The 25,679-nt window shown below is 42.7% G+C and overlaps 1 protein-coding gene across 1 annotated transcript; it reads right to left on the bottom strand.

The window, feature by feature from the left end:
• Positions 1–3,625: 3,625 nt before the first annotated feature.
• On the bottom strand, positions 3,626–24,186 carry LOC125928304 (zinc finger protein 33B-like). The gene is given in 7 exon segments (XM_049638959.1): positions 3,626–5,244; positions 5,247–7,310; positions 10,399–10,494; positions 10,783–10,924; positions 22,214–22,272; positions 23,151–23,328; positions 23,697–24,186. Coding segments are annotated over 5 exon segments (2,946 nt in total). The 5' UTR covers positions 22,253–22,272; positions 23,151–23,328; positions 23,697–24,186; the 3' UTR covers positions 3,626–4,639.
• Positions 24,187–25,679: the final 1,493 nt, after the last annotated feature.

Raw genomic sequence — 25,679 nt, 5'->3', positions numbered from 1 at the left:
GAGACTACATTTAAACACAAACTCCAGCAGAACCCCAAAGGCTTGGGAGAAGAGCCTGGTTAAGTCCACTCGGGAGGCTGTCTCTAAGAACTAATGCGGGAAAAGCCAAGAGAGATTTGAAAAACAGAATGAAGAGAGACGTGCTTTTCAATACGTGGCAAAACATTACAGAGACAGAGCAATGAAAACATGGTTTAGCTCATCACAATTCTAAAAGAGGTCTGTAAGACAGAATCAAACAAGCCAGATTCAGAGTACTTACAAGCTATGAGTTAGGACTGACTGCAAATAGGAGAAAACCCAAGATAACCAAGCGGCTAGCAGCTCCATCATCCAAACCAGCCAACCGCTGGCCTGCGATGTCTACCAAAGCCCAAGCAGGAGCCCCCGTCGAGTCTCGCTGGCCTTAGATTAGGCATCCATCCCAGGAACTAAACTGGGCTCACAGGGCGGGCGCTGTGACTGGCCTGCCAGGGAATGTGCTGGCTCTGGGGTATCAGCTTCCCTTTCTAAAAGGATGTGGGGAAGAGCACTGAGCACACAAAAAGGAAAACCACTGCAAATGATCATTTAATCCATGATAAAGACAGTATTTCGAGTCAGGGACAAAAAGATGAGTGGCGTAGACAACTAGCAGTTCATTAGGAAAATAAAAATCAGACACATCAAGCCACATCTTGTCAAGAAAAATGGAAAAGATCAACGAATGACAATTTTTTAAAGGTTGTTTCACATAAAGAGAAAGAATACTTGGTATGTAACTGGGTTGCAAAAAGAATTTTCCTGTGCTCCATTTCTTTCAGACAAGAAATAACAGTACTTCATCATTGCATGGAAATTTATAGGGCACAGGGCAGTCACTGAATCATTTTCTCAAAAGAAATCATTCTTGCTCCCAAATTCCTGTATCTAACATATGTGAATTACATAATAAAAATGAAAAAAAAAAAAAGTATACCTCCACAATATTAGGATGCTTTATAGCTCCAAGGAACAGAAAAGTCTCAAGTCCAACAGGTGTAAGGAATGTGAACGACCTTCACCTTCCGGGTACAGAGCGGCTTCCGAGCTGGTGAATTCACCATCCGTGTGCTCCCTGCCTGCGGTTCTGCCCTCCCTCAGCTCACCACCCTGACCTCCAGCCCTGAGTCACAAGACGCAATCAACAGGTATCCAGATGGACAATGCCATTCTGCCCTGATTCATCAATGAAGAATCACCCCAAATACTTCCCTAAACATCCTGTTGGCCAGTGTTTGGTCAGACTCTCAGCCCCAAACAGCCTCTGGTGAGGGAGGAAAACCAGGCCACACCAAGGCACTGCCATGAGGAGGAAGGGCTCAGCAGCTGCCGACCTGCTGTGTGGACACTGAGTGAGGAAGGAGACAAGGACAGGACACTGTCTCTGGCGTCCTGTTATGCACATGGCCCCTGGGTCCCTCACACAAGAACTCTGTCGCTGTACATCTGTAGGCACCCCAAATACTGTCAGGAGCGGGAAAGAGAAGGGTATTTTCTACACATGCCTGTCTTCATTGTAACAAACACTCTGTTTTGTTAACAGAGCTGCACCCTGCCTTTGCACACTTAATGACTGTGTTTTTATTAAATCAGCTAAACCCAAGACAGGCAAACACTTTTAAGGTATTGTTTGCCTTCTTTATTAAAGAGCAGATCAGTAACGATGGGCATCACTATTTATAAATGCCAAAAAGAGAGTGAGAGAATAGATAAGTAGTGAGGTACTTCTCCAAAAGGTTTAACGAAATTTCTCAGAGCTCTGTTAAGAAAAGTAGAGTGGACACCCGTGTCCCAACCACTATGTTCAACACTAAGATCTTGCTACTTTCTGCTTCATCTATTTATGTACGCATAAGCTGCACTTATGTACTTCAAAGCTGCAGACATCATGACAGCTTACCTTTCTGTTCCGCATGGCATCCTAGAAAGATTCCCATCCATAACCACCATTATCACACTTCGGAAGAGTAACTAATTCTGTAATATTACCGAATACCATTCCACATTCAAATTCCTCTCAATGCCTCCAAAGTACATACGTGGATGTCTTCTTGAGTTGGATGTTTTGGGGATCCGATCAAGGATCACACACTGCATCTGATTATGTCTCGTTAGTCTCTTTGTATTGAAAGAGTCCCCCTGACCCTTTCTCTCTTTTTAAAAAGGACATTGGCTTTTAGAGATCAGGCCAGTTGCCTTGGTGAATGCCCCACAGATTTCGCTGATTGATTTCTCCACTGAAGCTGTTCCTCTCTTCTGTATTTTCTGTAAACTAAAAGACTAAGCGCTTGATTAAAACCATATTAAATATCCTGCCAAGACTATGCCCCAGTGCAACGTACGTACGTACCTCACACTGCATCTCAGCAAGAGGCACACAATGTCACCCCTGGTGAATGGGGGTGAACAATCATTCCATTGTAAAGGTTACCTTTTACAGGGTCAGTGAGGAAGATGTCTGTGGGAGATTCTCTGGCACTGCACAAACTCCCAGTTTCCTTTGTGTCAAATGATCCTGGCATCCACTGATCATCTTTGCCTAGATGCCCTAGGGGTTACAAATTAGCAATTTTTCAAATTCTATCATTCCTCCTACATTTATTAGTGGACACTTTTCTGTAATAATCAGCCTTTCCACAACTGTGCCCACTAAAAGGGCAGGATGGAAATTCTTTCCTTCTAATTACAGAGTAAGGCGTTTGGGCAAGATTTGTCTCCAATGGTGGAAATGAGCTCAAGCCCCTTTCTCTTTTTCTGTATTGCTGTGGACAGACTTTTTTGTTTATTCGAATGTTGCCATCAGTCATAGTCAGTCTGTTTGATCATCAAATTACCTCAAATTTGGCCAAGGAGAAACCCTGCAGGCTAGCTTCTGGGACCTCTGACATCTCCCCATTAATCTTTGAGTATTTCCTTGTTTTCTGACACAAGAGGTCCCACTCTCATCCTGGACACTTCAGGGCCCAGGTCTAGAACCAGCTGTCTCTCCGGGGAGTCCTGGTTCCTTGTGTGGGAAATGCTGGCACCATATCTGCTCATCTGTGGGGGCGTGCCATGGCTTCTGGACCCTCAGTGGACACAGCTAAGAGATATACAACTTCTAAAAAATAATGAGCAATACTTTCAGTTCATATTTCTCATTATGGCAAGGTTTACACAAATTCTTGTTTTTATGGTCACCTCTTCTCTTAAACTGGGGGTTTGGGCTCTGGTATCTCCAATGGTTTCTTTTTGCCTTATCTTACAATATACAAAAACTGGATCCAAAATAACACCAGGATTACTAATAAAATTAATGAGCCATGTTTATAATTTTTTGCAGGTCTTTGTCCTTAAACATATCCCACTGAAAACATAGTCATAATTCTGCATTCACAAGTTTCTTGTAAAAATTATTTTCTCTGTGCGGTTACCAATTCGATATAAAGATGATTTCTGTTTTCAATTTCAGAATGCTTTTATTTTCTATTTTTGAATATGTAAATAATTTTACATTTATTCAAAAGTCAAAATTTCATAAAAAGGTGTAACGAAAGAAATGTTGCTTCCATCCCTGACTCTAGCATGTTCACTCTTGCCTCCAATTCATTTTATTAGTTTACGGTTTATCCTTCTAGTACTTCCCTTTGCAAAAATAAGCGAGTGTGTGTGTGTGTGTGTGTGTGTGTGTGTGTGCATGTTACTTCCCGACTCTTACACTGAATGTAGCGTGATATATGGTGTTTGTGCACTTCCCTTTCCTTAACAGTCTGTTGGGGTATAGTACTTCAAATTTGTCAAACGTATCACTTATAATGCATATTGTACTATAAAAATACAAAAACACACTGGGGGCATTTAGTGTGAGAAATCTGTCCTGATAATTACTAAACCACGGGGAGATACTTCCTACCGACACCAATTTCAACATCTGCTACATAAACCAAACATACATCATGTGTGTACAAAGCCGTCCTTACTTGGGCACCTCAAGTGTCTCATGCTGTCAGCTGCTGCCATGTGCTTTTCCAAAGGCCTCATACTCCCACAATGAGCATCTTCAAAATCTGGTACCACGTCAGAATTATGACTTCTAGTGCTACATTATCTCTAGAAAAAACAATGTATCCACCTATTCCAAATTGATAGAATTCCCCTCAATATTAATTCCTTTCTTCCACAGAGTTTGATTTTTTTCTTTGAACGCTTTCATGTATGTAAAACATTTATATAGTTCCACTCCAGCATCAATTACCTGGTGATCAGTAAGCTGTGACTCTGTAAATGCTTTTATACTTTTGTTGCACTCCGTGATTTTAGCGCCATGACTGATTTCTCTGAGACACAGGTTAGATTCATAGGTAGATGCTAATATACGGGACATTGTTAGGGCTGTCTCTCCACATGAGTTCTTTGATATTTAGTACTGTATGACATGGATACCCCCCCGACATTCATTCCAGAGAGAGCCCACAAACCCCCGCCCCCTTGTCTTCTGATGCCAATTAAAGACTGAATTTCCACAGGAGGGGGTCTCCACATTATTACAGTCATAAGGTTTCTCCTGGGTTCTCTTGGTTCTTTTGTCTCGTGACAAAATTTGACTTCGCTCAGGAGGGTTTTCCATATCTGCTGCATCTTAGGGTATCTCTCTTGTGTGAATTACCTGATGCTTTGTGAGAGTCGATTTCTTGCAGAAGGACTTCCCACATTTGCTACATTCATAGGGCTTCTCCCCCGTGTGTGTGCGCTGGTGAACCGTGAGCGTCGACTTCATACAGAAGGACTTCCCACATCGCTTACACTCATAGGGCTTTTCCCCTGTGTGAGTTCTCTCATGATTAATGAGGTTTGACTTCACATAAAAAGTTTTCCCACATTCCTTACATTCAAAGGGGTTCTTCCCTGTGTGAGTTCTCTGATGGACAGTGAGGTGTGATTTCATACAGAAAGATTTCTCACATTCATTGCATTTATAAGGTTTCTCTTCTGTGTGAGTTCTCTGATGTATGGTTAAGGCTGACTTATAACAGAAAGATTTCCCACATTTGTCACATTCGTGGGGCTTCTCCCCAGTGTGTGTTCTCTGGTGTTCAATGAGGTGTGACTTCTGGAAGAAGGTTTTTTTACATTCCTTACACTCATAGGGTTTCTCCCCTGTGTGTGTTCGCTGATGTTTAGTGAGGTGGGACTTCTGGAAGAAGGTTTTCCCACATTCCTTACATTCATAAGGTTTCTCCCCGTGTGTATTCTCTGGTGTTGACTGAGGGCTGACTTCATATAGAAGGATTTCCCACATTCATTACATTTATAGGGTTTCTCCCCCATGTGAGTCCTCTGGTGTACAGTTAAAGTTGACTTATGGCGAAAGGTCTTCTGACATTCGTTACATTCATAGGGTTTGTCTTCCGAATGTGTCCTCTGATGATCGAGGAGATTGGACTTCATGGAAAAGGCTTTCCCACATTCACTACATACGTGGGGTTTCTTTCCCGTGTGATTTCTCTGATGAATATTAAGAAGTGACTTCACATAGAATGACTTCTCACATTCATTACACTTAAAGGGCTTCTCTCCAGTGTGAGTTCTCTGGTGTATGATGAGGGTTGACTTCATATGGAAGGCCTTCCCACATTTGTCACACTCATGTGGTTTCTCCCCTGTGTGCGTTTTCTGATGTTTAGTGAGGGCTGATTTTTTATAGAAGGACTTCTCGCATTCATTGCATCCATAGGGTTTCTCCCCCGTGTGGGTTCTTTGATGTACTATTAGGATGGAATTCATGGAGAAGGCTTTGCCACACTCGTTACATTCATAAGGTTTCAAACCGGTGTGAATTTTCTGATGTTTAGTGAGGTTTGATTTCACACAGAAGGTTTTCCCACATTCCTTACACTCATAGGGTTTCTTCCCTGTATGAGATACTTGATGGATAATCAGGGCTGATTTATAGCAGAAGGACTTCCCACAATCTGCACATTTATAGGGTTTCTCTTCTGTATGCTTCCCCTGGTGTACGTGCAGGGCTGACTTATAGTAGAAGGATTTCCCACATTCATTACATCCATAGGGTCTCTCCCCTGTGTGTGTCCTCTGATGGTCAGCAAACTGTGACTTCTGTAAGAAAGTTTTCCCACACTCATTGCATTTGAAAGGTTTCTCCCCCGTGTGTGTTTTCTGATGTTTAGTTAAGTTCGATTTCACACAGAAGGATTTCCCACATTCCTTACACTCATAGGGTTTCTCCCCCGTGTGAGTCCTCTGATGATGATTGAAGTTTGATTTTGCGTAGAAGGATTTCCCACACTCAGTACACTGATAGGGCTTCTCTCCTGTGTGAATCCTCTGATGGACTTTGAGGGCGGAGTTATGACGAAAAGACTTGTTGCACTCACTGCACACATACAGCCTCCTTTCTGACTGTGTCCTCTGCTGACCAGGAGGGGCCAGCTGAACGGGGGCTGTGTCACACTCACTAGGCTTCTCTCCTGGGTGAGATCCCGGAGGGTCTGTGGGTTGTGATTTCTGAAAAGTTTTCCCACATTTATTACTTTCACATGGTTTCTCTCCTGTGTGTATCTTCTGGTGCTGAGTCAGCACCAGGTGAGACTCCTGGTAAAAACACTTCCCACAGTGACTACATTCAAAAGTTTTCTCTCCCGTGTGAGTTGCAGGAGGTTGAGTGAGATGGGACTTCTTGCTGAAGTTATTCTCATTTTCATTAGATTCTTGGGTTTTCTCCTCCACGTTAACTTTCTGATGTTTTGAGAGGGCTGACTTCTCACACTCTTTGACCTCAGTGTGACTCTTCCTTGTGTGAGTTTCCTGAAGGACTTGGCGGGCTGACTCATCACTGATATTTCCCCCATGTTCTGTACAATCAGGGGATTTCTCTTCTGTTTGAGCCCTTGTAGGTGGAATGATGGCTGACTTATTAAGGAAGGTTTCTCCACATTCATCATCTTCAAAAAGTAGTCCCAAAGTTTGAATTTTGTGTTGCTCAGTAAGGTCCTGAGTCTGACTGAGGGATTTCCCGTCTTGGCTATGTGCATCAGATTTCTTCCCAGTAGGAATATTTTCTTGATTATTATCAAAAAGAAATTTCTCACATGCAGTAATTTCATCAGAGTTCTTACTTGAATGACTTTTATCACTAATAATGGATTCCGAAACATTTTTCAAACTCTTTCTACATGAGTCATACTCACAGGGTGTTTTTCTGCAAACATTATCTCTCTTCTTAGTCAGAGATTTTTTGTTAATGAGTGAAACTCGCCACAAACATTTATCTTGGTTTTCCTGGCTTCTGTCTATAAGGTCATAAATAAGAAAAATTAAGTCCACTTTAAAGATGTTAACACATTTCCTATGATTACCAAGATCAAGATAATTAACACATCCATCACCTTACGTAGTTAACACAAGTAGATTGTGCGTATGGTGAGAATGGTCAACATCTACTCTCAACAACTTTCCACTGTTCTTACCGTCTTAGTCCCCGTGCTGTGCATCACACCCCCAGAACTTGAATAAGTCATTTGTGAGAAAAAAAAAAAAAATCAAGCTGATCTAAGACAACCATAATAGCATTTAGTGCTAAAAGCAATGGAGAAAGAACGACAAACCCTTCAAGACTAAAAGTAAATCCCAATAGTTTCATATGTAGACAAAATGGTACTCAGGTGAAGTAACGCCAGTGAGTCTGAACATGCAAGAATGCAGGTAAATATTGTTTTCATGAATTCTTAAAGAACCTACTAGAAAATGAACTTCAATCAAGAAATGGTAGGGGCGCCTGGGTGGCGCAGTCGGTTAAGCGTCCGACTTCAGCCAGGTCACGATCTCGCGGTCCGTGAGTTCGAGCCCCGCGTCAGGCTCTGGGCTGATGGCTCGGAGCCTGGAGCCTGTTTCCGATTCTGTGTCTCCCTCTCTCTCTGCCCCTCCCCCGTTCATGCTCTGTCTCTCTCTGTCTGTCCCAAAAATAAATAAAAAAACGTTGAAAAAAAAAAAAAAAAAGAAATGGTAGGAGTGCCTGGGTGGCTCAATTAAGCATCCAACTTCGGCTCAGGTCATGATCTCACGGTTTGTGAGACTGAGCCCCATGTCAGGCTCTGTGCTGACAGTGCAAAGTGTGCTTGGGATTCTCCCTCTGCCCCTCCCCAGCTCGCTCGCTCTCTCTCTCTCTCTCTCTCTCTCTCTCTCAAAGGAAGGAAGGGAAGAAGGAAAGGAAAGGAAAGGAAACAAGAAACAGTAAAATGTAATACAGCAGGAGATTGCTTCTGAGCACTGATTTGTTGAACTGGGAATCAAGCCTGGAAGCGGGGCCTGCCTATGAGAATACAATGAAAACATAAAGGACTTCAGATCTTAGAATTATTCGATGTTAAATTATAAACGTCCCCAAACCGATCCTCCCCAACCCCCCAGCGCAGTAACACCTCCCACCACCATCATCATGTTGCTCAGATGGAACGCTTGCCTCCCCCCATCACATGCCACATCTGACTCAGCAGCCAATCCTCCTCTCTAAACACGCAGCCCCACCTCCCCATGTGCACCAGCTCCTTATGCTAAGCCGCCATCACTTCTCATCTGAAGCAATGCAAGCATGTCTCCCCCACTGAAACCCAACAGCCCACACAGCTCACCATCTAGGCTAACCTGACTAGTGCTCTGCTGTCTTTGTGACCGGACTTTACTCCTGCAGGAAACTCCTGCCCAGGAAGCTACAGATTGCAAGTAATTTTAATGTTCAGTTCAGAAGCTTCCCCAAAACCCCTTTTTTTTTAATTTTTCAAATTATTATTTTAGAGAGAGAGTGCTAGCAGGGAAGACGGGCAGAGGGAGGGAGAGAATCTGAAGCTGGCTCCACACTCGGTGCAGGGCTCGATCCCACAACCCACAATGATTGTGACTTGAGCCTAAATCAAGAGTTAGATGCTCAGCTGACTGACCACCTAAACACCCTTTCCCAGAAAGCTTTCAAATAAACTGCTTAACTTTCCAATAAATAATAAACTTTTTCTCCAGGACTCTTCAATCCTTGTTGTGTTCACACATCCTGAACTATTACACTAGTGTCCTTACCCAATGGTTATCAAGATCCTGTCTGAAACCATACCCTCAAATCCCACAAATAACCTGATTTTGTTCACCCACCTACAAGGCACTACTGAAACTGTCAGGGTGAGCAATAAATTCAAATGTGCCATATTGGCAGGCGATTCTGGCAGCGTGCTCATGGGGCCAGCCCTGCATACGGTCTCTGTTTCTACTTTTAATCACCACACTCGCACCCATCTCTGATCTTCTTGGACAGTAGTGGCCACAGAAATTCTTCTAAAATAGTCTTTTGCAGAAATCTGTTAACAGCTGCCCACTTCACCAAAAATAGAGTCAAAGCCCTTACCATGCCCTGTAAAACATCATCTGGGCTCTGGCTGACTCTCTGAAGTCATCCCCTACCAGTGTTCCTCTCAAATGCATCCTTGCAGCCACAGTGGCCCCCAGAGCACTTCCAACAAACACCTGCCACAAGAGCACGGCCCAGGTATTCACTATGCCTGGAACCCCTAGAATCCACATAACATTCAATTATCTGCTCTAAGGTGGACCTCATCAAAAAGGTATTCTCTGACCACCTTTTTTTTTTTAATTTTTATTTTTTTAATGTTTATTTATTTTTGAGAGAGAGAGAGAGATAGAGTGTGAATAGGGGAGGGGCAGAGAGGGAGACACAGAATCTGAAGTAGCTCCAGGCTCCAAGCTGTCAGCACAGAGCCTGACATGGGGCTCAAACTCACAAACCATGAGATCATGACCTGAGCTGAGCCACCCAGGTGCCCAGGTGGGGTGTCAGAGAGCACACCCCACTCCATCTGCTTTTAGCCTGCTTTAATTGTCTTCATGGGTCTTGTCACCACTTGATAAGTAAATTTTTTAGTTATATCTATCTTCTCCTGCTAGCTTGTAAGCTCCAAGAGCTCAGGAAGATTGTTACATTTACTGGCTTATCCCCAACACCAAGAACATGAGTGGCACATAGTAGAAACATCTGCAGCAGAATGAATGAATGAATGCACACGTAGGGGGGGAACATAAAAAGAAAATACACCATGAAAATGGAGGAAGATGCACACTAGAGAAAGAAACAGAAGATGCTAAGATGACGCAAGCAAGGGTTCAATACTGGGTGTCAGGCAGAAAAGGACAGCACTGGTATTTACAAGTGATGAAGTAGGGCGATTTGGGTGATTGGAGGTCTGCTAGCTCACTGTTCAGCTACTTCCGAAGGCCTCAGGGCCCAAAACAGAACTACTGAGACACACACCAACCTCAGAACCAGCCCATCCGGGACCTGATTTCTGTGGGCTTCATTCTCCATAATGACTAACTCACCTTGATCACCCTGATCTGGGGATTCTCCCCTTGATGGCCACAGCTCTTCTCCTTGCTCCAACTTGAAGATCACCTCCGGTTTGGTGAGGCGACACCCTGTGAGTGGGATACAGGGTAAAACTCCTCACGGGCTGCTTGGGTATCAGGGCCCGTGGAGGACGAGGAAGGTGCAGCTTCAGGAGCCACATGATAAAGGTGCCCATTTGAACCTTACATTAGGGAGGCAGGAACACATCCTTTCTATGCCCAATGCGAACATCTTTGACCCATGAGATGTACACACATTATCACTAAACACTCCTTCAAGGGCCCACAGACTCTGGCAGCTAAGAACGAAGAAAAGAAACGCATGCTATGAGACATTACACAGGGAACACCCCTCACCCACTGAGACCAGGTGGCTGTAGTTCTCCAGCATCACGTCCCGGTACAGCGTCCTCTGTGTGCCTGTCAGTTGTAGCCACTCATCCCGGGTAAAGTCCACAGTCACGTCCTTGAACGACATGGATCCCAGACCAGCGCATTTCTGTTCAAGCCAAAGAGATCAGTATTAGGTGACATGAAACAGATATGTGAGAACTCTTAACATGTTTACTCTGAGAGTTTACAACAAATATTATACATGTTGCCTACTCTGTATCTTGTTTTGTTTTTATTTTGTGGGGTAAACTGATATGACAGGAAAACCCAGTGTATTAACTTATTAATTCAAATAAAAAAACTACACTTCCTACTGTGTTTCTGAAACTGTCCTACCCTGCCAAGAATATTAAGCTAAATCAGTCCTCTTTTCTTCCCCCTGCCCTTAAGGAGCTTAAGCCTTAGTAAGGAGACAAATCACATTTACAAACACTTATCCTGTAATACGGTATTATGAGAGGTACATGGGAATCATGTACAGTTAGTGTTAAATAAGGGTAGACAATATGGTTCTATTGTGTATTGTCAGGTTGTGCTTCATCTAGCAGGGGATCTTTGTTAATGTGGCACCATTACACAAGCAGAGCCAAGGAGGCATGACAAACACCCAGAAGTGTGACAGGAGAACGCGGTGTAGGACTCTAAGAAGATAAAGTTCTGCAAAGGTGTTCAGGGATACATTACAGAGTGAGTCCGGGTCTTAGTCCTATAGCTGAGTGTCTCTAAAATACTGCACCCTCACCCTAGCAATAAATTTTTGAGCACCTCCAATTAATTTATTAATAAATAATATATACACCCTGTCAACCCATGCAATAATGATAGGCTTAATTTAACTTTTTTTTTTCCCCCCTGGCTAAAAGTTAAATGTAGACAATTGACTGTTTCCTTCCTACTGGAGCATCCTGGGCCCTCTATAGGCGGGAGGTAGGACACTCAAGATAACGAGGAGCCAGTAAGGATTGAAAGCAATCACTGTCACAGCTGCAATGTTTACACTGAAACACAAGACAGATCTCAAATCAAAAACTTCCAAAAACCCGACTTTAAAACTTAAGGTACCAGGAAAAGAAGAAATTAAACCAAAACCCAGCTGAAAGAAATAACAAAATCAGAACAGAAATAAACAAAATAGAAAAACAACAGATAAAATGAAAATAAAAGCCGGGTTTTCAAAGAGATAAACAAAATGGATAAACTTTTACCTAGATGGACTAAGAAAAAACAGTCAAGTCTCAAATTACTAAAATCGGAAAAGAGTAAGGACATTACTACCAATTTAGCAGAAATAAAAAGGCTTATAAGACATTACTATGAACTATAGTGTGCCAAAACACTGGAAAACCAAGAGGAAATGGATAGATTACCAGAAACACAAAACCTAGCAAGACTAAATCAGGAGGAAAATAGATGATCTGAACAGAACTGTAACTAGGAAGGAGACTGGGTCAGAAATGAGGAATATAGGGACAAATACAAGTCCAGGACCTCATGGCTTCACTGTTTCATTCTATCAAAAATTCAAAGAAGAGCTAAATTACAATCCTTCTCAAACTTTTCCAGAAAAATGAAGAGGACTTCCTAACTCACTTCCTAACTCATTCTGTGAGACCAGCATCACCATGATACCAAAGCCAGAAAAAGACACTGCAAGAAAACTACAGACCATTATCCTTTACGTACAGATGCAAAATCCTCAACAAAATTCTAGCAAACCAAATTCAGTAGTATATTAAAAGTACTACATACCATAACCAAGTAGTTTATTCCTGGAATGTGAAGATAGTTCAAAATATGAAAACCAATCAACATCATATACTACACATTGACTGAAGGAAAAAAAAAAAAACATACGATAATCTCAACTGATGGAGAAGCATCTGACAAAATCCAGTACCCCTTCTTCATGAAAAAACACTCAATAAGGGGCGCCTGGGTGGCTTGGTCGGTTAAGCGTCCGACTTCGGCTCAGGTCATGATCTCACAGTCCGTGAGTTCGAGCCCCGCATCGGGCTCTGTGCTGACAGCTCGGAGCCTGGAGCCTGTTTCAGATTCTATGTCTCCCTCTCTCTCTGCCCCTCCCCTGTTCATGCTCTGTCTCTCTCTGTCTCAAAAATAAATAAACGTTAAAACAAAAAAAAAAAAATTAAAAAAAAAACAAAAACAAAAAAACACTCAATAAACTGTGAATAGTAAGAACCTACCTCAACATAATAAAAGTAATACATGGAAAACCCAGAGAAAACATCACATTCAGTGGTGAAAGAAAGTTTTTCCTCTAAGACCAGGAACAAGACAAGGATGCCCAATTTGCGCCACTTCTATTCAATATAGTACTGGAAATTCTAACCAGAGCGATTATGCAAAAAAAAAAAAAAAAAAGAGAGAGAAGATATTCAAATCAGAAAGGAAGAAGTAACACTACATCTATTTGCAAATAGTATGATCTTGTATGCAGAAAACCCTAAAGAGTCCACAAAAAAACTGAGCTAATAAAAGAATTCAGCAAAGTAGCAGGAAGGATACAAAGTCAACACACAAAAAACAGTTCCATTTCTATACACTAACAACAATTTGAAATGGAAGTTATAAAAACAATCCCATTTACAATAACATCAAAAAGAATAAAATACTAGGAATTAACAAAGGAGGTGAAAATTTGTACAATAAAAGCTACACAACACTGCTTAAAGAAATTAAAGACATAACTAGATAGAAACACACCCCACATTCATGGATTGGAGGACATAACATTGCAAAGATGTCAAGATGCTACCTAAAGCGATCTACAGAATCAACGCAATTCCTATCAAAATCCCAATGATTTTTTTTTAACTTTTTTTTAACATTTATTTATTTTTGAGACAGAGAGAGACAGAGCATGAACGGGGGAGGGTCAGAGAGAGGGAGACACAGAATCTGAAACAGGCTCCAGGTTCTGAGACGTCAGCACAGAGCCCGACGCGGGGCTTGAACTCACAGACCGCGAGATCATGACCTGAGCCGAAGTCGGCAGCTTAACTGACTGAGCCACCCAGGCGCCCCTAGAAAAACTCTTCTTAAAATTCCCATGGAATCTCAAGGGACCCCAAATAACCCAAAACAATCTTGAAAAAGAAGAGCTGGAGGACTCATTATTTCCTGACTGCAAAACTCACTACAAAGCTACAGAAATCAGAACAGTGTGGCACAGGCAATAGACAGACATATAGACAAATGGAATAGAGAGCCCAGAAATAAAACCTCACATACAAGGTCAGATAGTTTTTTGTAAAAGTGCCAAGACCATGAAATGGGTAAAAGACAGTTTTTTCAACAAATGGCACTGGGAATTCTGGGTATCCACATGCAAAAGAATGAAGTTGGAACCCTATTTAACACCACAGACAAAAATTAAAGTGGATCAAAGATCTAAATGTAAGATTTAAAAGTATAAAACTCTTAGAAAAAAACTTAAGGCAAAATCTTTATGACACTATACCTGGCTATAATTTTCTGGATAGGACATCACAACAAAAGGGCAGGCAACAAAAGAAAAAACAGATAAATTGAACTTCCTGAAAATTACAAAGTCTGTGCATCAAAAGACACTCTCAACAGAGTAAAATGCAACCCACAGAATGGGCCAAAATATTTGTAAGTAATATATCTGATAAGGTGTTGATACCCAGAATACACAGAGAACTCCTAAAGCAAAACAACAACAAACCACAAACAGCCAGTTCAAAAATGGGCAAAGGACTTCAGCATTTTCCAAAGAAAATACACAAATGGCCAATAAACACATGAGAAGATGCTCAACATCACTGATCATTACAGAAATGCAAATTAAAACTACAATGAAATACCACCTTGCACCCATTAGGTTATGATAATACATACATACACACACACACACACACACACCCAAATGCTGGAGAGGATGTAGAGATAGGGGATCCCCTGTGCACAGTTGGTGGGGATGTGAAATAGTACAGCCATTATGGAAGGGTGTGGCAGTTCTGCAAAAAAGTTAAAAAACAGAATTACCGCATGACCCAGAAATTCTGCTTCTGGATATAAACCCAAAAGAATTGAAAGCGGGGTTGTGAAGAAATGTTTGTACACCTGTATTTATAGCAGCATTATTCACAATAGCTATAATGTGGAAACAACCCAGGTATTCCTCAACAGATGAAAAGATAAGCAAATGTGTTGTATACACAAAACAGAATATTATTTATCCTTAAAAAGGAAGGATATTCTGACACATGCTATAATATAGATGAACCTTTAAGACATTATGTTAAGTGAAATAAGCCAGCCACAAAAAGACCGATACTGTATGACATCATTTACATGAGCTAAATATATAGGACTATCAGACATAGATATAAATATATCAGATATCAGAATAGTCAATATCATAGACAGAGAATAGTGGTTGCCAGAGACAAGAGGAAGGGAGGAATACAGTTACTGTTCAATGGGCACAGAATTTCAGTTTTATAAGATTAAAAGAGTTACGGGGATGGATGGTGGAGATGGCTGCACAACATTATGAATGTATTTATTTAATACCACTTAAAAATAATTAGAATGGTAAATTTTATATGCCACAATAAAAAAATTGGGGAAAATTGCATTGAAGAGTGAACCCCCATCAAATGTACATGGCTGGAGAAAGATACACTATGCTAATACTAATCAAAAGAAAGCAGGTGGGCCTGTATTATTTTCAGGCTCAGCAGACTTTAATAAAAGTTCTCAAGGATAAAGAGAGGCTTTCATCATGATAAAAGGGTCAATTCTCCAAGAAAAGATAATAATCCTCAATATGTATGTGCCTAACAACAAAATGTCAAATATGTTAAAACTGACAGAACTCCAAGGAGAAAGAGGTGAATCCACTGTTACATAGCTGGAGACTTCAACATTATTCTACCAGAAATGGACAGATCCGGCAGGCAAAAAACCAGTAAGAGTTGAACTCAACAACACCATCGGTCAAGTGGATCTAACATCTATAGACTACTCCATCCGACAGAAGCAGAATACATTCTTCTCCAGTTCACCTGGAACATTCACCAAGACGGACCACATTCTGGGCCATAAAACACACCTTAATTAATTAAGAGGAAATAGAAGTCATACAATTTCTGCCCTCAGACCACAGTGGAATTAAACTATACAGCAATAACAGAAAGATAACTGAAAAACTCCAAAATACATGAAGATCAAACAACACACTTGTAAATAACACACGGGTGAAAGAAGAAATCTCAAAAGAAATTTAAAATAGTTTGTACTAAATGAAAAATAAAACACAATTTATCAAATATTTGTGCAATGCAGCCAGAGCAATACAGCAAAATGTATAGCATTTAGTGCATATGTTAGAAAAGAAGAAAGATCTAAAATCAATCACCTAAGATTCCACCTTAGGAAACTGGAAAAAGAGCCACAAACCAAAAGTGAATAGAAGAAAAAGAAATAATAAAAATTAGAGTAGAAATCAAATGGAAATTTCAAAAGAAATTGAAAAATTGAAATCAATAGGAAAAAAAAAGTCAATGAAACCCAAAGCTGACTCTTTGAAAAGATCCAAGAAAAAAAAAAATCAATAAACCTCTATCTAGGCTTTCTATGAAAAAAAGAAAGGACACAAAGTACTAAGATGTGAAATCAAAGAGAGGATATAGTGATATCCTAGGGATATTAAAAGATCCTAGGGATGTTAAAATAATAAGAGGAATACAATGAATAACTCTGTCCACAAATTTGATAACTGCATGAAGTTATTCAAAGACACAATCTGCCAAACACACAAGAACAAATACACCAATCTAAATAAGTCTATATCTGTCAAAGAAATTGAGTCAATAATTAATAATCTCCCAAAACAGAAAGCACCAAGCTTAGATGCGTTTACTGGTGAATTCTACCAAACACTTAAGGAATAAATTATACTACTTCTCTACAATCTCCTTTACAAGATAGAAACAGAGAGGGTGCCTGGGTGGCTCAGTCAGTTAAGTGTCTGACTCTTGATTGCGGCTCAGGTCGTGGTCTCAGGTTGTTAAGACTGAGCCCGGCGTCAGGCTCCATGCTAGTTGGGGAAGTCTGCTTAAGATTCTCTCTCTCCCTCTCCCTCTACACCTCCCTGGTTCATCATGCATGTGCACTCTTTCTCTCTCTCTCTAAAAAAGAAAAAAGAAACAGAGTGGAATAGTTCCTATTTCATTCTATGTGGCCATCACTACCCTAATATTAAAATAAGACAGACATTCCAAGAAAACTACACACCAATATCTCTCATCAATGTAGAAGCAAAATCCTCAATAAAATATTAGCAAAACAAGTCCAACAATGTATAAAAAGAGTTATATATCACAACCAAGTAGTATTTTTCCCAGATACACAAGGCTGGTTAAATATTTAAAATCAATTAAGGTAAACCCATTTCATCAACAGGCTAAAGAAGAAAAATCACATGACCACATCCATAGATGCAGACAAAGCATTTGAAAAACGATAAAAACTCTCAATAAACTAGGAATACAGAGAAAGGTCCTCAACTTGATAAAGAATACCTACCAAAACCTACAGCTAACATCATACTTAATGGTGAGGAACTAGAAGCTTGGGAACTGATTGGGAAGGAAGAAATAAGGTGTCTCTGTTCACAGATGACATGTTCATCTATGTAGAAAATCCAAAAGAATTAACAAAAAAAGTCCTGAAGCTATTAAGTGATTATAGCAAGTTTGCAGAATACAAGGTTAATATACAGCAGTCAACTGTTCTCCCTTATAACGGCAATGAATAAGTGGAATTTGAAATTAAAAACATAATTTTATGTACATTTTCACCGAGAAAAAAATGATACTTGGGGGGCACCTGGGTGGCTCAGTCGGTTAAGGGTCCGACTTTGGCTCAGGTCATGATCTCACAGTTCGTGGGTTTGAGCGCCACGTCAGGCTCTGTGCTGACAGCTCAGAGCCTGGAGCCTGCTTCCAATTCTGTGTCTCCCTCTCTCTCTCTCTCTGCCCCTCCCCTGCTCATGTTCTGTCTCTCTCTCTCAAAAAGAAAAGAAACTTAAAAAAATTTTTTTTAAATGGTACTTGGGTATAAACCTAACAAAATATATACAAAATGTATATGAGAAAAATCATAAATCTCTGATGAAACAAATACAAAACTAAATAAGTGGAGAGTTAGCCCATGTTTGTGGACAGGAGGACTCAATGTTGTCAAGATAACAGTTCTTCCCAACTTGATCTATAGCTTCAATCAATCCTAATCAAAATCCCAGCAAGTTATTTTGTGGATATCAACAGATTCTAAAGTTTATACATAAAGGCAAAAACCTACAGTGGCCAATATAATATTGAAAGCAATATTGGAAGCAAGTTGGAAGACCAACACTACCTCACCCCAAGTCTTATATAAAGCTGTAGTAATCAAGGCACCTGCTACTGGTGAAAGAATCAATGGAACAAAACAGAGATCCCAGAAATAGACCTCCATAAATACAGTCAGCTGATCTTTGACAAAGGAGCAAAGACAGTCTTTTCAACAAATAGCACTGCAATAATTGGAAATCCACGTGCCAAAAAATTAATCTACATTCAGATCTTACATCCTTCCCAAAAATTAACCCAGAATGGGTCACAGACCTAAATGTAAAATACAAAGCCATACGACTCCTAGAAGACAAAACAGAAGAAAATCTAGACTTTGGGTTTGGAGATGACTTTTTATATACAACTTCAAAGGCATAATCCACAAAAGAAAGAACTGATGAACCAGACTTCATTAAAATTAAAACTTCCACTCTGTGAAAGACATTGTCAAGAGAGTAAGAAGACAAGCCACAGACTAAAAGAAAATATTTGCAATAAAAATATCTGATAAGGGACTCTTACCCAAAATATACGAAGAACTCTTAAAACTTAACAATAAGCGGGGCACCTGGCTGGCTCACTCAGAAGAGCATGTGACTCTTAATCTTAGGGTCATGAGTTCAAGCCCCACGTCAGGTGTAGAGATTATTAAAATAAAATAAATAAACCTAAAAAATAAAAACTCCACACTAAGAAAACAAACAACCCGAGACCTTCAGGGACACCTCACCAAAGACATACAGATAGCAAATAAGCATATAAAAAGGTGCTCCTGGGGCACCTGGGTGGCTCAGTCGGTTGAGCGTCTGACTTCGGCTCAGGTCATGATCTCACAGTCTGTGGGTTCAAGCCCCACGTCAGGCTCTGTGCTAACAGCTCAGAGCCTGGAGCCTGTTTCCAGTCCTGTGTCTCCCTCTCTCTCTGCCCCTCCCCCAGTCTCACTTTGTCTCACTTTGTCTCACTCTGTCTCTCAAAAATCAATAAATATAAAAAAAATTTTTTTTAAAGTGCTCCATATACCATTAGAGAAACGAAAATTAAAATACCACCACACACCTATTAGTATGACCCAGATCCAGAACACTGATAACACCACATGCTGGTCAGGATGGAAAACAACAGGAATTTTCATTCAGTTCTGGTGGGAACGCAAAATGGTACAGCTAGCGTGGACAAGTTTGATGGGTTTCTTAGGAAACTAAACATACTCTTACCATATGATCCAGCAATCACACTCCTTGGTATTCACTCAATGAAGTTAAAAGTTGTGTCCACACAAAAACCTGCACGTGGACATTTATTCCAGCTTTGTTCACTATTGCCAATACTTGGAAGCAACCCAAATGTCTTTCAGTAGGTGATGGATAACTACACTGTGGCCCATCCAGACAGCAGGGTATTATTCAGAGCTGAAATGAAATGAGCTATCAAACTATGAAAAGACAGACAAGAATCTTTTTTTTTTAATGTTTATTTATTTATTTTCGAGAGAGAAAGACAAGGTGTGAGCAGGGGAGAGGCAGAGAGAGAGGGAGACACAGAATCCAAAGCAGGCTCTAGGCTCTGAGCTGTCCGCACAGAGCCCTACATGGGGCTCGAACCCACAGACCGTGAGATCATGATCTGAGCTGAAGTCAGACACTTAACTGACTGAGCCACCCAGGTGCCCCTTCAGGAATCTTAAATGCATACCACTAAGTGAAAAAAAGCCTATCTGAAAAGGCTACATACTGTACAATCCCAACTATATGACATTCTGGAAAAGGCAAAACTATGAGGACAATGAAAATATCAGTGGTTGCCAGGGGGAGGGAGAAGGGAGGGATGAATAACAGAGGATTTCTAAGCACAGTGAAAATGCAGTTGGCCTCTGAACATAGGTTTAAACTGCATGGGTCCACTTATACTCAGATTTTTTTTTTCTTTAAATTTTTATTTTGTTTGAGAGAGAGAACATGAGCTGGGGAGGGACAGAGAGAGGTAGAGAGAGAGAGAATCCCAAGCAGGCTTCATACTGTCAGTGCAGAGCCCAATGCAGGGCTCAATCTCTTGAAGTGGGAGATCATGACCTGAGCCAAAATCAAGAGTCGGATGCTTAACTGAGTGAGCCACCCAGGTGCCCCTGATGTTTTTCAATAATTTCAGTACTACAAATATGTTTTCTCTTCCTTATGAGTTTTTAATGAGTTTCTTTTTCTCTAGCTTATTTATATTGTAAGAATATAGTATATAATACATGTAACATAAAAATATGTGTTAATCAACTGTTTATGTTACTAGTAAAGCTTCCAGTCTATTAATAGTTGAGTTTGTGGGGGGAGAGAGTTAAAAGCTATGTGTAAATCTCTGACTGAATGAGGTATTGTTGCACCTAATCCCCAAGTCGCTCAAGGGTCAACTGTATGCCGTATGATATCATAATTGGGGATACATGTTACACATTTGTCAAAAACCCACAGTGTGAACACCAAGAGTGAACCCTAAGGTAATCTATGGACTTTGGATGATTATGATGTATTAATGTAGGTTCATCAAATACAACAAATGCACCTCTCTGGGAGGGGAGGATATTGATAATGGGGAAGGCTGGGGTGGGGGGGTAGGAGTACATGAGAAATCTCTGTACCTTCCACTCAATTTTGGTGGAAACCTAACGCTGCTCTAACAAAAACCAAATCCTTAAAGCAACAACAACAAAACTCCACCTTGTATGATCCGAGACAGCATTCAGGGAAGGGAAAGGACACCCTAGTTCTCCGGGATGGCCCTGCTGGGTTCCCAGGTAGGATGGTTACCAAGTAAGAACAGAGTATGGGGCACCTGGGTGGCTCAGTCGGTTAAGTGTTCGACTTCAGCTCAGGTCATGATCTGGCACGGTTCATGAGTTTGAGCCCCATGGCCAGCTCTGTGCTGACAGCTCGGAGCCTGGAGCCTGCTTCGGATTCTGTGTCTCCCTCTCTCTCTGCAACTCCCTCCCCCACTCATGCCGTGTCTCTCTCTCAAAAATAAACATTAAAAAAAATTTTTTTAAAAGGAAGTTCTGATATAGGCTATAGCATGCACGAACCCTGAAAACATTTTAAGTGAAAGAAGCCAGACACAAAAGAATAAAGACTGTGTGATTGCACTTAAATAAAATATCTAGAATAGGGAAATTCATAGAAACAGAAAGCAGTTTTGGGTACCACTAGCTGGGGGGTGGGGGGATATCGGGGGTTACTGCTTAAGGATTACAGAGATCTGTCTGGGGAGATGAAAAAGTTTTGAAAATCATGGTGATGGCTGCACAACACTGTGAGTGTAATTAATGCCACTGAACTGTATGCTTATGGTTAAATGGTTAAAATGGCGAATTTTGTTATATACACTTTACCAAAATAAAAGACACGTGAATGGATAGTGCACAAGCATTTGCCAAAGACTGTGAGTTTGAACAATCTGCTGTCCAACTGTGCAACTTAACAAGTTAAAAAAGAACCAGTCGTCCGTTTCTTTCATTCCTCCAGACAGCCTTCGGGTTTTGTCCCCAGATCAGAGCGGACGTTCGGACAGCTCTCCAGACTCCGACACCACTGTAGTCCCTGATAAAACCTGAGTTCTGACCTCCACTTCCAATGAGAAATGATTACAGGCAACCAGGGGCTCAAGGCAAGGTTCTTCACTACCTGAAGAACTTCAAAGACATTTTTTCCAGACTCCAGAGTCACTAAGTCTCTCTGTCCCAGGAAAAAACTGGCTGGTCTCTCTTTGTGGTCACTGAAAATCCTGCGTAGATCAGGAAGCTCAAAGATAAACGTGTGGGTCACCTTTGATGACTGTAGGGTCGGTCCCGTGGCCTGCAGCCAACTGCTCGCTGCCTGCTAGACAGATGCCACCCACTCATTCTTCATTGGCCCTGAAGTACTTTTCCTCTATTTCCACTCTTCTACAATAATGTGTGAACACATTTACAAAAACCACAAAACCTGCCGGAAAAAGAAATCAAGAATAAAGAAAAGAAAAGAACTCACCTGGGATTTGTTCATTTTCCGTTGTACTCCCAAGAGCATCAAAACCTGGGAAGGCGTACCTGTAAGAGAAGGACAGAGAACAGGAGAATGAGAGCCGGCTGGCCCTGCAGCATCTGGATTCTTGTACAAACTTCTGCACACAGGCTGGGTAACCTCTGATGGTGGAGAAGAGAAGGAAGGTGACATCCGTCCCTCTGTGACTCCTGCAATGTTTCCTACTGCTTTACGCTGCCCCCCCCCCCCAAAAAACAGAAACGTTAAAAACGGAACTATTATTAAGCAAATTCTGGCACGTCAAAAAAATGAAATACAAGGTCTTCATTAAACCGGACGTTGCAGGGGAGAACAAATCCTAAAGGATGTTTTGTGTATCTGATTTACTAGATAACGTTCACCCCCTGGGTAGGAGAATCCTCAAAGCTTTAGAAAAAGGCACAGGTGCCTTGAATGCAGGTCTTCTAAAAACGAGTTTCTTCTAATTGGACTGATGCTTCTCAAAAGGATCTTTTAGGAGTAAACTTGCTTTGATGGGACTGTGAGGACAGCACCAAGCTTGGAGTCAGGGACTCTGGCTTCTATTCCCTCTTGTTAATCTTAAATAAGCCGTTTCCTCCGTCAGGATCTTTCCCCCACTTCTACCAGATAAGACAAAAATAGAAAGAAAGGAAAAATCCTGGCAAACCTTCCCTGAACTACTACTCTTGAGCCTGTAAGATCGGGACACGAGAGCGCACCTCCACAGGCCCGACGCGGTGAAAGCTGCCCAGCTTCTGGAAAGAATCGGTGGAGAACGAAGGGAGGCAAGAGAGCGTTTGGGGTGCGGTTGAAAAAAGCTGCCCGCCTGTAGAACTCCTAGCGTCCCGCCAACCAGGCGACACTTCTCCCACGGTCTGTCCCTCGCCACCACCTGGCCCCAGCTGCCGGCAAAGTGACTCACAGCATCTGAATGCGGTGAAATCCCTGGAGCCCTGCCCCCCCTTTGCTTCTTTTCCGCGTTTCTTCCGTCTTTCTCTTCTGAGGCTCCGACGGGCTCTGATGCGTTCTTCCCGGCGGGATTCCTGCGCCTGCGGCCCGGTCCTTCCTGCCTCCGTGAAGCTGCTTTGTTCCAGGAGAGCCTAGGGGACAGACACCCGCTGGCTGGCACCTTCACCAGGGGCCCCGGACCCGCCTCCCCGAGAACACACAGCGCCTGTCAGGGAGCGCAAAGCAGGGGGCTGAGGACAAAGGCAGGAGGGCCGTCGCGAAGCGCCCTCAGTACCCGGACAGCGCAGATTTGGGGAGCACCCCCGGCCCCCGGCGGGCAGGACCCCCGCGGCTCCCCGGGGACCCATATTCCACGGACCCAGGGAGACACGAAAGGAGCCCCGGGATGCACACCGCCGCGGGGCGCGCGCGCGTGTGCGCGTGTGTGTGTGTGACCACAATACATTTGGGTCCGACGGGTGCACGGCGTGCAGCGCGCGACACCCGGTCCCCGTCCTACCTCCGAGAAGCGGTCGAGCCGCCTCGACGCCTACGAGGACGGAGACCCCGCGGCGAACGCGGCTTCCCCCCAAAACGCCGCACTTCCTGCGCGTTCGCTCGGGGCCCTCCAGAGGCGCCCCCATTCGGTGTCGACTCGGCCCCCGCCGGGGTGGCGGGGGAGGAGGGGCGGCCTGAGCGGGCCCCGAGCGAACCCGAAGCCTCCCTCCCCACGCCCCACGCCGCAGCCTCAGGCCGTCCGCGCGGACCACGGTCCGGACCTCCCGGACCTCCCGGACCAACCGCCCGCCTTCGCGCCGCCGCACCCGAGTAGGGCCCGGGACCGCCGGCACGCTCCGCTGAGGAGAAACGCGCGCCTGCGCACTAAGCACGACGCCGACCCGGCCACGCGCACCGCCCACCCCGCGGGACACTCCGGCCATGTGTGGGGGCGTGGCCTGCGCGGGCCCGCCCTTTTCCCCGCCCCCAACACCTGGACTCCCTCCCCACCCCGCTCCTACGTCACCCTGACTCCCGCTCTGCCCCTCCCCCACGTCACCCAACTCCCACCCCATCCTTCCCTTCCCCCACATCGCCCCACTCCCATTCCGCCCCCATGTCACCCCCAGTTCCCCATGTTTCCCCCCCAACCCCAGCTCCGCGACTTCTCCTGCCAGGAGGTGAGGGGCCTCAAAGCCGCCAAACAAGGGAGAGATTCGGGAATACAGATGAAAATCTTAACGAAATTAGTCCTTGCAATCAATTGCCCAGCCAAGCAATTGGATAATAATGAAATAACCTCCAATGATGTATATATACGAATCTTGTTCAATTTAGTTGCACTAGAAAAATAATGGAAGCAATATAAATTTAGACAATTTAAGTGTCTAATCAATGAATATGTAAAATACATTGGGGAAGGTGGTAGCCATTCAAAACTATAATGTAAGGTAAATAACTCACGTGTAACAATGTTCGTGATCCATTTTGGAATCAAAATATACTTGAAGATACAGGGCGCCTGGGTGGCTCAGTGGGTTGAGTGTTCAACTTTTGATTTCAGCTCAGGTCAGGATCCCAGAGTCGTGGGATCTGCGCTGAGTGTGAAGCCTGCTTGAGATTCTCTCTCTCTCCCTCTGCCCCTCTGCCCCTCTCCCCCTCTCCCCTGTGCACGTACATTCTCTCTCTGATAGATACATGGATAGATAGATAGACAGATAGATTCCAAGATAGAAAATAGGGTCCTTTTTTTATGTGCCTATGTGCTGTAAAGAATATAAACAAATATGTGGGGTTTTTTTTTAAATGTTTATTTACTTTTGAGACAGAGCAAGATAGTGCAGGGGAGGGGCAGATAGAGCGAGAAGGACAGAAGATCTGAAGCAGGCTCTGTGCTGACAGCAGAGAGCCCGATGTAGGGCTTGAACTCACAAACCAGGAGACCATCACCTGGGCCAAAGTCAGCTGCTTAACCAACTGAGCCACCCAGGTGCCCCTGTGTTTTTTTAAATAAACAAAGACGAACCCACAAACAGTACGAACAGTGTAGACATTCTGGACATTGTTCATTCACAGGAGTCTAAGAATGGAATTAACATCTGAATATTAATTTAAGGGACACTGCCCTGAAATGCTGGCAAAGCATGTCAGCTTTACCATTCTACAATTCCTGTAAACGTTCAATTTACAATTTAACAAATCTGTATTATTTTAAAATTTGGGCTTACTATGAGATTCTTAGTACTTGATTACCATTACCTCAAATCTGCACGATTAAAAGACCTATAGGAATATGACAGTATTCTACTATGTGTCCTCTATATTTGTATATAAAGTCATAGAGAAGGTCAGGATGTCTGCACAATTAATTGATAACAGTGATGTCTCTGGACGAGTGGACCTAAGATCCACTTAGTATATATGACTTCAGATTTCTCTACATTTTTCTCCCCCCACAAGGAAAAGAAAATTACTTATCTGTGGGATTGTAAGGCACGAGGCAGCA

The sequence above is a fragment of the Panthera uncia genome, chromosome E3 (assembly GCF_023721935.1).
Source record: "Panthera uncia isolate 11264 chromosome E3, Puncia_PCG_1.0, whole genome shotgun sequence".
Lineage (NCBI taxonomy): Eukaryota > Metazoa > Chordata > Mammalia > Carnivora > Felidae > Panthera > Panthera uncia.
This window is presented reverse-complemented; position numbering and strand designations above follow the sequence as displayed.